General features: G+C 51.7%; 4 protein-coding genes across 4 annotated transcripts; 2 read left to right on the plus strand and 2 right to left on the minus strand.

Annotated features, from left to right (window-relative positions):
• Window positions 1–371: 371 nt before the first annotated feature.
• On the plus strand, window positions 372–1,652 carry NCU08797 (hypothetical protein; the record flags this gene model as incomplete). Its single annotated transcript, XM_951147.3, has 3 exons — window positions 372–737; window positions 828–1,179; window positions 1,273–1,652. 3 exons carry the CDS (start codon window positions 372–374, stop codon window positions 1,650–1,652), a joined length of 1,098 nt encoding a protein of 365 aa, XP_956240.3.
• Window positions 1,653–2,519: 867 nt separating this feature from the next.
• On the minus strand, window positions 2,520–4,314 carry NCU08796 (hypothetical protein; the record flags this gene model as incomplete). Its single annotated transcript, XM_951146.1, has 3 exons — window positions 2,520–3,397; window positions 3,481–3,775; window positions 3,952–4,314. 3 exons carry the CDS (start codon window positions 4,312–4,314, stop codon window positions 2,520–2,522), a joined length of 1,536 nt encoding a protein of 511 aa, XP_956239.1.
• Window positions 4,315–8,495: 4,181 nt separating this feature from the next.
• Window positions 8,496–10,158, minus strand: NCU08795 (Ser/Thr protein phosphatase). Its single transcript, XM_951145.2, has one exon. The coding sequence runs from the start codon at window positions 9,688–9,690 to the stop codon at window positions 8,560–8,562; it is 1,131 nt and encodes a 376-aa protein (XP_956238.2). The 5' UTR covers window positions 9,691–10,158; the 3' UTR covers window positions 8,496–8,559.
• A 329-nt stretch (window positions 10,159–10,487) lies between these two features.
• NCU08794 (UPF0041 domain-containing protein) lies at window positions 10,488–13,701 on the plus strand. The gene is made up of 3 exons (XM_951144.2): window positions 10,488–10,720; window positions 11,178–11,250; window positions 11,322–13,701. Exons 1-3 carry the CDS (start codon window positions 10,648–10,650, stop codon window positions 11,551–11,553), a joined length of 378 nt encoding a protein of 125 aa, XP_956237.1. The 5' UTR covers window positions 10,488–10,647; the 3' UTR covers window positions 11,554–13,701.
• Window positions 13,702–13,760: the final 59 nt, after the last annotated feature.

Genomic DNA, 13,760 nt, shown 5'->3' on the forward strand with positions numbered 1-13,760 from the left:
TTCTCGTAGGACCAGACTTTAAGACACCGGTGCATGGGAACTGTGACGGCAAATGGCACTTGATGCCAGCCGCCATACCCGGGGTGAATTTGTGGGTGCCTGGCGGGTCCAGATCTTCGCGCGTTTGCTTTCCTCTATACTACTCCCTCTTCCCGTCACCTTTTGTTTAAGGGGCTCCTACCACGTGACTCTGTGCCTTCACTTGAGTGCCTAGGGTATTTCTTCACTCCAGACTGCCAGCTTCCTCTTCCCCTCTTTGCCTCTCTCTATAGCATCACAATACAGCCCCTCCATCCGTGCCGTCGTCGCATTCTTGCGACTCCATCAGGACTGCTCACCTCTACCTCTATATACCTCACATTAACGTCACCATGGATCGACTACCACAAGAGATAACCGACTCAATCGTCGAAGCCTTTGTTCAAGATCTTGAAAAGGCACCCCCCACGAGATTGAGCAAATATAGTACCATCTCCAAGGCTTGGCGGCGTGCTATAGAACGGCGGCTTTTCACCAAGATTGATGGTATTGCCTCTGGCTCGTTCCAGTTGTCCATCTTCAAAAATCTCCTGGCAGGGGAAGGCAACAGGCATCGTCGGGAATCGGTCAGAAGCTTCACCTACACTACCTATCTCGCATTTCGAGGACAGCAGGACATGTTGGACTTTGTTCGCGAGAGCCAACTTAGACTCCTGGATGAGTTCAGCCAGCTGTTCACTGTCATTAACGACATATGGGTAAGCAGCCCGCAACACCTTCGTCCTCTTTGCTTCATGTATTTCGTATACCTCTCTTTGTTGTCACCAAGTTATAGAATCTAACGATAGCCGACCGACCAGGGAACAAACAGTTCTTCTACACAGCCACTGGCGCTAACCGTCAGTATCGTCGGAATCGGACACTGGAAATCTGAGTACGATGAGAGTACCTTCACATCTCCACAAGCGGCAACAAGCCTTCCACTCACTCCGGCGATTACCTCCCTCGAAATCGTTTTCGATCAGGCATGGAACAAGGGGCGCTGCCCTCGGCGTTTCAAACAATCAGGCGGGGGCAACCAGGTACCTCCTTCATGGATCTTGGAACCGTTGATGGCAAAGCTGCCGTCGGTTGACAAACTCTCGTATGAGATGTTCAACTTCCTCGGGCAGGAACAATTTCGGGACCGTTTGTTCACAGGTAGGTACCTCTACACACAACAACCTAACCTTGGACCCATCGTCAGAAGTTGAGCTCTGTTGGTGATCATTTACTGACTTCATAAACTTTCAGGCACGTTCGAATTCCTCTCTGGCCCAATGACTGCAAACTTGACCGAGCTATACCTCCACGTCGGTCCGTTTGGCCTCAATACCTTCAACCAAACTCCCAGCGAACTCTGGGTCTCCCAGATGGCTAGGAACACCGACGAAGACGACTACAGTCCCCGCTTCAACGCCGCGTTGAGACAACTTAGTCAACAGCTCAGTATCCTCCACGTCTCCGGGCTGTTCGCAGTCCACCCTGAGCTCTTCTACCCCAAGGAGCTCACTAGACCACACGACAAAGTCCAGGAAGCCAGTCCTGCGCCGAGCCAGCATCAACCACCATTCTGGCCACGCCTTCGGGAAGTCAAGATCGAGTCGACGCTCTATACAGACGGTGATAACTAGTTCCTATCACCATCAGGGCTTCGAGAGCAATCGGTCGGTCGCAGTTCCACAATCGATCGGTTTCTCTTACGAGAGCCCCAGGAGCTCAACCATCTTGCTGTCAGTCTGACGCGCGGCATGCTCTGCATGCCAAAGCTTGAGAGTGTCGAGATTGCCTTTCGAGTTGTGGTCGATACCCCGAAGTTGGCAGTAGGGCTTCACAGACGAAGGGATTACGATCTTCCTGGCCGTTGCGAGAGAATGAGATATCAGAGGAAATGGCTTGCGGAGGCTCTCGAACATGAAGTGTTGGATACCTCTAGCACTGGGGACAGTGCCGAGGGAGGTTTGGCCAGTGCTGCATACTTCTATACTCGCTACCTTCTGAATGACGTCGAACTTTACGAAAATGATGTGCTCAGGTTGGCAATTTCAGACGAAGTGGAGGAGAATCTGGTGGAGTTGCGGCGTAGACTTAGGGGGGTTGGATTGTCTCGGTTCCCCTATTGGTGAACAGGCAATGGGATATAGTCTCACCATCATGTACTCGTGTTCGATAGGTGTATTCATGTCCTGTACTTCATATACCCTAATTCAGGTTGTGCTGCCATCATACCATTTTTTTTCATTGATTACCTAGAGGTACCTCTACGTGCAGGTATCAGAGGTAGGAACTGGCAGGAAACACCCGTCTTGCTCGGCAGAGGTATACACGCTCAAGTTTCCAGCATCACGCCAACATATGTGCGTGCAGTTGTTCATTACTATAATACTACAGGAGCTCGAACAGGATCGCAAGGCAGAGAAATGCAGCCAGACAGAACCTTTCTTGACACCACAAGTTGAGATTCTACCTACTTAGAATACCAGGTACCTAGGTATCTGCACCTACATCCGCCTCCACTCCTCCAAGTCCGTCAACCCCTTGATCCTCTTATGCAACTCATTCCAATTCTCCACCGCCTCCTCCGGAAACGGACTCCAGTACAATTGTCTGTTGTTCCCTGCGACAAACCAGTCATTAAACACCGCCAAAGTGCAAAACCTGTAGCCCTCCGCCGGCTTCTCCGTGATCCCACCTCTCCACTGGTCCATGTTCCTTCTTTCATTGTCCTCCCTCACATACCGCACAAGTTCGTACGTCTTGCCAGGAACATATGCGTTGTTCCCAATAACCTGGCCGCTCCCAGTCCAGTTGCCGGTCATGTCCACGTCCTCATCGTGCCAGTTGGGTTCGTCTGGACCGACCAAGAAATCCAGCGTGAGAAGCTGGAGGCGGGGCATGTTCAGCATGCCGTGCGAGAGCGCCGTCATGAGCTTGTTGAACTCGACTGTGGCCGAGTTTAGAGTAGCGTTGATGGTGAAGTCACGCTTCCATCTGCGTGGATATCCAAAGCGGTGCGGTGGGATAAGCCACCTGGAGCCGCACGGGGTGAGGAGGGTCGTGGTGACTCGGAGGACGCGGAGGCGAGGCCAGAATGGTTGGTTGCCATCGTCAGCATCGTCGGCTCTGTTGATGAAGAGGTCCGGACTGAGAGAGAAGAGCCCGTGGATGTGCAGCTCTTGGAGCTGTTGGGATAGAGTCCGGAGAGCGGAGTTGAGGGAGTCGGTGGCGCGTGTACCTCTAGACATGGATGACGAAGGGTGAATCATTTTGTGTGAGAGGAAGGCTTGAACCACGGCGGATAGGAAGTTGTTGGGGCCGAACCAAAGGGAGAGGTTTGAGAGGTGTGCAAAGGCGGGGCCACCGAGGGAGTTGCAGAGTTCTAGATGAAGAGGGCAGGGCAAGTTAGTGATTCGTTTTCGGCAGTCTCTAATAGAGTGTCTATAATCGAAGTTTTGCACATACCCTGTTGCATATTGGATCTTATTCGGCCTTGTCGGTACAGAATAAATTTGAAGATCTCGTAGTCGACCTGTCGGGCTAAGGGGAACTTGGCAAGGACGTTCATGATCCAGGCTGGAGGGACCTTCCTGCCACTTTCCAGGGCGGTGCCCGCTTCTCGAGACTTCCGAGGCGCGAACGACTCATCCCGCGGAAGGAAGTCTCTCCGCAACTCCTCCTTGAAGTAGATGGCAAGGGAAGTGACTGCCGGGCATGATGGCAGCTGGCTCAAGCTGCCTGGCTCCTGAGTGAACGTGGTCTGCTCATAGGGTAGCGCATCCCAGTTGTTGTAGCCAACGATGCTGACTACGAGGAGAATGGACCGGGTTTGATCAATGGAGCGGTTGGAAGTTGGCTGGTGAGCATGTTTCGGTCAGCTCTACCTCACCTCGCTGACGACTGGAACCTGGGATGTTCCTGGACAAAGGCACTCACCCAAACTTCGTTAATGAAGTTGATAAGGAGGTGAAACTCCTGCACAAGCTTCTGGTCCCTGATATGAGGAAACTCCGCCGGGACATCATCAGCCTTGATGAGGAAGTCAATCCTCTCAACAGAGGCGAGCCGATGGGGATCTCTGCCCAAAAGATACTTGGCATCAGGAATGTCGTCGCATGACAACACTCCGAGTCGGCGAAAGGTCATCGCCTCGATGGTCCTCTGCCACGTCTTGGAGATCGTGGCAAACTCTGCCGGTCCTGGGCTTTCTTGGAAGTGGTCATACTTGCCACCGAATGCCAGGTACGGGAACAGATGGCCCGCGAGGCGGTCCATGACCTCTTGGGGAAGCTTGTCCATGGTTGGGAGTGATGGACGCGTGAGGTTTGGTGAAGGTTGGTTGTAGGCTCTGGTGACGGGGCTCGAACCCTTGTGATGGATGGTGAGAGTTTGAGGATGAGGATTGAGGGTAGAGAGTGAAGGTGGGAGAGTAGAGGTTTATATAGACGTGGGGGTTGGGGCAGGAGAGTGAAGGTAGGAGAGCAAGGCTGGGTGAGTGAGGATGCTGAGAATGTGAGCCACAGCCACACAAGAGGGGTTTGCAAACGCGCACAGGCAGAGAGCTGAATCAGAAGAAGAGACGGAAGAAGGGAGGAAACCTGAAGTTGGAGCCAAGGCGGTGTGGCGCCTCGTGGCCTCCGGGGGGACAGGAGAGTGTAGAGAACTGCTCGCACCGCCACTTTTACTCAAGGGTACCGTTTTCCCACCTTGCCTACTCTGTTTTGAATACCTCAAATTAAAAACTTGTTCAAAATTCCATCCATTTTTCTATTTATTTAGTCCGATCCCAGTCTTTCCGAAACGTCATATCCGCTCCCCAAAAGGCCATATTTGGCCCCCAGAAGCTCATATCTTTCTCCCAGAAGGCCTTCTGGGACTCCCAAGAGCTCATATCTTTCTCCCAATACTTGATTTAGAGCTCCCAAAAGGCGTTTTCCCGCTATATTAGACGAGAACATTTTGATAGGCTAAATAAATAAAACTAAAATTCTTAGTGAATGTCGAAAAAGCCTAGGAGGCTCTTTTGCCTTCGTAGTTCCAAAATGAAAGTACCTTACTTTAATAAACGTAAAAGAAAAAGATTTGAATTCTAGACTCCTAACTTTACTAATAAGAAGTATTCGCTAGTAGTAAGCTTACTTTAAAGTAGAAGTAGAGGCCTTTAATAATTAAATCGGATTCGCTTTCTAAAATAGTAGTAACTCAATAACTAGTACGTAGTAGTTATTAAATACTACGAGGCAATTAAGCGTAGATTCAACAATTACTAACTACTTTCACTACAAACAGGTAGGTAAATATACTAGGAAGGGTGCAAAGGCAAGTGAAGGGGTGTTTAGGAACCTATTGCGCCACAGGGAGAGCCGGGGCATGTACCTAGGTACATTGCCTCTCTCCCAGCTAGCCGTTTGCTTCACCGTCTGAAGCCTGGCACGGCAGGCTACCATCTGCCAACGAGGGGGCATCTGGCTGCCTCCCTCCCCGCCTTCCATCTTCTTGCCCACTGGAAGGAATGAGTCAATGGGGTGAATGGAGATTAGGAGCCGGTTCCACTGGAGGATCACCAGGCCAGGCATTGAAGAGCTACCAGCGTGCCTACCACTAACTTCTCTCCACTGTCGCAATCATCTACGAGAAGAACACAAACACCATGTGGTTATGAAGTTGGTCCCTATTGTAGTACAGGAAAATGAGTGTTTGACCCACGTAGCTCGTGGAGATTGCGCCCAAGTTCCTTTCCTTCTGTGAGGCAGGATGAAGTTTCACAGGACGGAGACAGGCGCTGGGGATGAAGGGGAATATTGTGAGCCCGGGGATGTATCGAGTTGGGGATAACTGAGGAACATGGAGGATGAAAGTCTACAAGTCTGAGGGGGTTGTGATGATCTGACTACCAGAAGACGGGGTAGGGAGTTTCTATTTAACGTGGTAGTTGTAGAGCACATAGCACCAATATGACTCTGACGGCTCTATAGTTTCCATTCAAGCTTATGGCCAAAGGTACTGTATGCAGTCACAGCTTTGTTCCTGGCATGACCCTTGACACATAAGGTATGCTTGATATGTGACCCACAGGTATGTAGTTCATCCTCTGATAGCACATTGCAGATCCGTACATGCAACTATTGTGCAGTGTGATGGTACCTGCAGAGCGCAGCGAGCATTCACTTGAGCGAATCTGCTCCGCCAACTGCAGGAACAAGATTCGTGACACGGCGCGGCTTGAAGATCGCTGCCCCGCCAAACCTGGAAGTCTCCTGATGCCACAGTTCTTTGCCGGTACCTCTTTGAGCTTTGAACTGATCAAGATCTTCCCAAGGCCCCACCTCCCCTTCGCGTTCCATTCTCCAGTATGTCCAAACCGTCTCCCAGGCTATGCTCAATCTGTTTTGCCCCTTTGCCCGTCCACCTTTTCCTTTTCTGAACTTTGCTAACAGATGGACAAGAAATCCAGGGAAGTATGAAAACCACCGTCAACGGCCTTTTCCCGATGCGTCCACTCAGAGCACACAAGCAAATCGCAGAAGTCTGTTCATAAAAACGGCCACTCGATCGCTACGAAGAGTTACGAGCCACATTGAATGTCAACTATACCATTGTCTTCTACTGGCTCCGAAAGACTGAGCACCTGGCACTTGCCATATGCCAACTCCATCTTCCAGATGACTTGCGAAATTGCGAGTGTCGGTGATGGTCACACAAGAAGAGGTTGCTCCACGACGAACGCGAGAATGAGCGCAACGACGAGTCATGCATTAGAATCACGGCTAATACCACGAACTCGGAGTCATTTGACCCCCTAGTCAGACGCCGACCGACTGATTAGAGAAAAGTTTGACAAGGACATGAAGGAGGCTGGCAACTTCTAACACACACGTAATTCCATGAATGAACCGAAAAGACGGCCGATAGAACGACGTCAAGAACAAACGAATATCAAATGAGGAGACCACAATGACTCCCTGGCTGGGAAGGAAAACGACGAAAAGCCCGCCCTCATTCTATGCCGTGGTTCGAAAAAGAGAAGAACCGAGAGCTTGGAGAAGATGGTAAGAGCCACGCAATCGAGACGACGACACGGAGGAGGAGACCGACAAGAGACAACAGGCTGAAGGAGGGAAGAAGTGGCAACCTGCTGGCCGTTCAAAGGCCATGTGCGGAAGAGGTTACATCGAGGGTACTTGCAGAGAAACCGAAGCTTGTCGGCTCGGAGTTGCGACAGCGAAGAGTCCTAGCAAGTTTCAGTTGGATTTGCCCCCTTGGGGAAAGTTGACGGGGACTTTCGGTGTTGAATTTGGGATTGTGCAGGTGCACTCCACCATGAGATTGCATGTTAAAAGCAGCATGATTCGGGCCTGAGGGGAAGCATCGGAGTGGTTGTCTGGAGATCTGATGCAGTGGTGTTCTGTATCACTGTGTTCGTCACATTATCATTGGTTGGAGGAAGGCACTGAAGATGTGTGGTTATGAAATTGAGACTAAAGGAATTCAAGGTATGTACTAGTGTTGAGATATGGGTCGTGAATGAGAAGCTATCCAAGGTGTTAAATTGCTGAAGGGTAGCAGGAGAGTCTCCAATGCAGTACCTTGTTGGTAATGGCTTCTTGAGTCGGCAAGAGGGTACACGGAAGGGTTCAGCGCAGGGAGAGGAAGAAGACAACTGAAAAGGGAAGACAAATTCGCCGGTGCTGGCTTTTGAACATGTGATGGACGGGGAAGGTGTCGACTTGCTTGAGGTCTTGGGTGGAGATGAAGGGTAATCTGAGCTACGTTGAAGGCAAGTAGACGGAAAAAGAGAAGTGAGGGGGCCCGGCCCAGGTGGTTGGACATCTCCGATTTGGAGCATGGTATGGGCAGCGGGGGACTTCATTACATGCAGTGGATCGCAAAAGAACAAGGAGAAACAAATGATGATGAGGGTGGCAAGGAGGCCGAAGCCAAGACGCTCTTGCAGCGCAAAGTGGATGGAGGAGACTGAGTCGACAAGGTGCCTACGTCCAGAAGTGGAAAGCGTGGATGCCTTGCCTTGATCAGATGGATAACCTGGGATGGTATTGGGCAGGGACGATCCAGTTTTCAGTCAACATCACTCCAGGAGTCAGCCAATGTTCCGTCGTGCATGTAAAAACTTTTTGGTTTGGAGTCGTAAGAAGAAGGAGCGATCAAAGGGTGTGCAGTGAGAGTGTCATGGGTGCTTATGTCGTTCTTCCGTCGCGGTAGTCACAACCAACCTGCTACTGCTCCACTACTCCCCCAGGTCCATCTTGCCAATCATGGAGAAATGGCCTCTGGAGATGAGCGTCTCCAATCAGTGCTTTGTCAGCTTCGCTTCTGTTTACTCCTCCGCTGCACCAACTGTTTGTTCCCCCCGGCTCTGGCACCTCTCACACCTGAAGCTCCAGGTACTAGAGGTAAATCGACCAAAGAAGTTGCTGCTTGGACCATGATATTGACAAAGTCTCTTGGAACAGAGGAAACGATAATATCTATGTATCCAAATCTACCTCTATGGACCTCGTTGATTACTCGTCGTAACTAGGCTCATCAGAGCTCCAAGTGTTGAAGGTTGGTCGACAAACACTCTCGTGATCGCACATCCAATGGCTTCCTATTCCTTTCATCCGCCATTGTACTTTTCTCATTCCCATCAACATCACTCCTCGGAAGCTCAACATCCACCAACCAAGGCACGTACCCCGGAGCATACATGACTGCCGCGTTCACAAACAATGATGTCTGCTCTGCATCCTCTCCCCGATCATACTTCAAATGATAATACCCATCCCTCACAATCTTGTCCACTTTTTCCTCCTTCCGCTTCCGCTCCTCTTTTGAATCCTTCCACCCCTCTTCTACCCCTCTCCGATCTTCCAACACTTTGGCACTTTCCACCTCCCCATTCCCATTCTCGCAGTCAGGTTTCCACTTGACAGCCGCCGCCCCCCACGCCTCATGGATATGTCCAAACACATGCAACTTTGGTCTCGTTCTCTTGACAGCCTCCCACAGTTCCACGCTCCCGCATGAGGCCCTCGTTAATCGACTCACGTCCAATATTCCCCTGGGCGGGCCATGGCTAATGACAATATCGGCTTCTGGAGGGATATCAAATACGTGGCCTTCTTGTTGGGTGTACTGGAAGCCTTGGCTGCCGAAGGCGGGGGTGGCGGGGGATGCGTAGACTGTCAATTGGGCGCCGTTGGAGAGATCAAAGTGGTGGGTGCCTTCTTGTAGATAAAAGATGCCGTCTTTGGCGGCGGAGGTGAGTAGGGATATGGCTTCGCCGGGGTCGCCGATATCTGGTCTTCTTTTTCGCTGTGAGTGGGTGGAGGTATGGATATGGGTGGAAGCAGGAACGTCGAGAGTGTAGTCGTGGTTACCGGCTATGATCAACTTCAAGGGGGCGTTCAGTCGGCGGAGGTAAGAGAGACAGAGACGGAATTCGGAGAGGGTGGAGGAGTCGGTGATGTCGCCTGCGTGGATGACGATGTCGACGGGAGTGGAGGGAACGGGGAATGGGAGGGGGTTCTTGGAGCGGGAGCGGATGTGGGTGTCGGAGAGAAGGAGAAGGCGGGTGGGGATTGTTGGTGATGGTGATGTTGTTGTCGATGTTGACGCCGTTGATGTTGATGTCGATGTGCTTGGGTCGGGTGGGCTGGTGGCTGATGTGATCATTTTTGGCGTTGATGTGGTATATCCAGTTGTGAAGCTCAAGTTAAGACGGTGAGTATTTGTGAGTGTTGAGGCCGGATCGTGAGTCGGCGTGAATATTGATGGATTTTGTGATGGGAACTGGAGGTAGTGTTGTTAACGCCGTGACAGATCGTGTGACTACACCACCAGAATGAACAGCTGGATGACGTAGGGTTCCACCGTTCCTTGTGCTTGTAGCTCGCTTTAACCGCTGTGTCTGAATCCTAGAGATATGCTTCAAGCCTCTGAAGTGGTGTTAGGCCAATTTCCTCTCGTGGATGTTGCTCGAGCACGCCGATGTTTGGAAATCCAAGACGTCTTGATACGTAGTGAGAATTCGAGTGAGCTTTGCTTGTCTCAGGCACGTTTGGGCTTTGGCGGCTCCAGGGGAAAGTGGCAAGGTTGGAGACTGGAACCTGGCATGTGTAGACAGCGTAGCGGTCACACAGGGTTAGGGTTGTTATGCTGTACACCCTTCGATGGTTACAGCCGCTTTGGCCGCCCGACCAAGGCGGCGATGCGGCTCAACAGACGAAAACCCGCCGATCCGGAGGATTGTTTCCATTGAACAAAGGATACCACTACGTACATGTTTCAATGCTTCCATTCAGTGGCGTCAAATGTATGTTTGGTTCAGTGGGCAAAAGCAAACAACCAAGTCCCAAAGGTACAAAATACTTGTCTCATCACGTGCATTCACCGGTCCGTTATCAGAGTGACGGCTCGACACAGCTGGCAGCTCGCACGGAAAATCCCCCAACAAAAAACCAGCTGGAGACCCCACAATTGACATCTCCAAGCAGCAGCAGCCAAAGGCCAAACTAAGCACACCACAGAAGAAGCAGCTCCGAATTCAGGCCTCGACACCGTCCGAGTCAGCAGCAGCACCACCGTCGTCGTCGTCGTCCTCAACCTCCATTCCAGATCCCGACCGTCAAAATGGCTGCCGTCGTCAAGGCCCTCAACGCCAAGATCAGGAGCAATCCTGTGGCCAACTACCTGTGCTCGACCCGTACGTTGCTTACTCTCTTTGTCCTCGCTTCTTCTTAATTTGACGAGTCCCGTCGCCCATGGTTTCCCTGGCAAAACTTGCCCAATGCCCGATTATCGGACGAACTCTTTTGCTGTCACTCACTTCACCTCGAGTCTCACCACACTCACTCCCCTACAACATATCGTCACCACAAACACATGTCCATCAATGATCATGAAGTCTTGAATGGAACCCTAGAGGTCATACCTCTCACCACTTTCACTGCTCTCATCTCGGCAAAATTCCCACTGCTCGCCAATAAACACATCCCATTGGCGATCCATGGTCCGCCGCTGTTCGTGACCTTCACACATATGGGGGCCGTCACATCTCATCCAACTGCTTCTACCAACCGGCCGCGGTGCTGTCTTGCATGCGAAATGCGGGCTCGCCAACTTTGTGTAACCGCTGGCTGATCCTTCTCGTCTTCATCTAGACTTCTGGGGTCCTGCCTCCAACTTTGGTATCCCCATAGCCGCCGTCCTCGACACCCAGAAGAGCCCTGAGCTGTAAGTACCCAACATGGACCCTGTTTGTTCTCTTTCTTTTCGGGCACCGACACTGACCCTATTCGTTACAGCATCTCTGGCCAGATGACCGGTGCCCTCACCATCTACGCCTTCACCTTCATGCGTTACGCCCTTGCCGTCACCCCCCGTAACTACCTCCTCTTCGGCTGCCACTTTGTCAACGCCGGCGCCCAGCTCACCCAGGGTTACCGCTACCTCGACTGGCACTACTGGGGTGGCAAGGAGAAGGCTGTCCAGAAGGCCCTCACTGCCCCGGTTGCCGCCGCTGCCGTTGCCAAGTAATGCAGCCCGCCTGCATATTGGATGCCAACAGCCAGCCAACCGGCATCATCAAGATTTGCACTGCCCGGCTAGGACGAACCGGAGAACCGCCGCTGATCTTGTTGGTGAGCCTCTCCTTGCGGGTTTTATTTTTCTTTGACGACGGCCAGCATGTAATCTAGAATTTCCCCTTGCTCCTTCTTTCGGTTGATATCCATCATAGACAAGGCACACAAAGATACAGGCACTCACACCACCTTCACCAAGGTACCCCCTGTTGTTCTGGTTCGACTGCATCTGTTATTAACAAACGAGGACCCAACAAGATGAGACACACTCGGCTTGTGCTAGACATATATCTCGCATGCACGAGGTATCACGCGTTTCTCCAACCAGACACATCATCGCTTCCTTTTTTCCGCTTTCTCATATTTCATCTTCACACTTGTGCCTTGGCTAGACACTTTTCAGAACACAGCAACCTGTTCCCTTCTTTCTTCTGTTCCATACCTATCCTCCTTCTGCTCATTCCAGCTGCTCTCGGCTTTATCAGGCTCCACGACACGACAAGGGTTACATCGGTTGGACCCACATGATTCGCTACCCCTTCGACTCTTGGAAGTGCTGGGTCGTTTTTTTTTCCTTCCATTTCCCGGGGTTCGGAGTCTCTCACCTGTCAGGGACCAGCAATTAACCCCGTCAGCACCTGTGCCCAGTTCTCAGCCCGGTGCTATTTCCATCCCCAGCTTACCTTACATACGGCCCCGTCCGGCGGCACTCAACCGGTCAATCAAGTGAACACTGGTGCGGATACACCCTCCACCGTACCACCATCGGCGATACACTAGCAGAAGCACTTTCCTTGGAACGGGCCATTCCGTCCGCTTCCGCGGGTCTGCGAGGCTACGGTTTGGTTGCCCCCCATGGAGCGCGCCCCCCATGCAGGCCCTGGGCGAGTTGGGTCGCGTAACGTCCAGGGGGTCATCAGGAAATATGGATAGCCGAGGAACAATGGCGTTCTCTGGAATGTGATTGTGGAGTGAGTCTTCCCTATTCGGTCTCGACAGTGAATGCACGTGCAGACTTTGCATGAAAATGGAGAATTTCGAGAATTGTCAGCAGCCCCTCCATTGCTCCATTTGCCCCAGTCGAAAGGTCAGTCGGACTCTGGACAAAGTGGAGGTTGGAGGGGAGGATTGCAAATGCGGATGATTATTCCACTGGCTCGGCTAGACTGCGTGCCCATCAGCTTTCCGCGGCTTGCGCCTCACCGGTTTTAGCGGATTAAGAAGGTGGTACATGAGCCCTGACTGTCTCCCTATACTACTGTCACCATTATCGGTCACCGTGTTCTCGCCATCGTACAGTTCTTACGGTAAAAGGGGATAGGCGAAATAGGCGAGCCAGGCCGAGAAAGAAGCACATCCGAGAACCGACGACGACGAAAGATTGGACTGGATGAACCCAGAACTTTCAGATGCCAAGTGGAAGCCAGGAAATTAAGAATGCACAAAAAAAAAAAAAAAACTCAGCGATGAAAGCCTTGGACGCCCTTGAGTCGTATACCTAGTCATGCGGTTGGCTGGTGTACATAGTAGCGTCCCAGCATCCATCAAATCCATCCATCCACACGATCGACCGCCCACCGTTCTCACTTGTGCAGCTGCTTCGCGCATAGTGTCTCCCCCTAAGCCCTCCTCCCCCTACACTAGCTCGGATTCTCCATGTCTCCAAGGGTTGCATCCCGGCCCATCCATCGAATCAAAAGACCCAAAAAGACCCGACAGTCTGGAGACGAATCCAACAAGTGGATCATTGAGCTGCTCCTTTTTTTCTTTTCTTTTCGTCCCTTTCTCTCTCTCTGAGCTCTGAGGACCAGGAACAGCTCGATACGACGACACACACTGAACGACAGGATCCGCACCGCAGAACGGCCTTGGTTACGAATTTGGCGCCTGCCGCCGCTTTACATACAATACAACCAAGTGTCTCCACTGTTACGAGCGAGTGAGCGCTCGATCGGTTCGTCTACCCTGCCTCGCCTGCCCTACCCTGTCCTGCCCTGCAAATCGACTGTCCCATCTCCTCGACCCGCTGCGAGCAAAGTGTAAATTTTCTTCTCGTCTTCTCTGATGTGACGTTAACATTGATTGACCGTCATCAAATGGGGCATATCCGAGCTTCTTCTAGCAGACTTTCCAACAACAAAACAGGGCTTGGTAGAAGTC

This window comes from Neurospora crassa, linkage group III, assembly GCF_000182925.2.
Source record: "Neurospora crassa OR74A linkage group III, whole genome shotgun sequence".
NCBI classification, from domain to species: Eukaryota; Fungi; Ascomycota; class Sordariomycetes; order Sordariales; family Sordariaceae; genus Neurospora; species Neurospora crassa.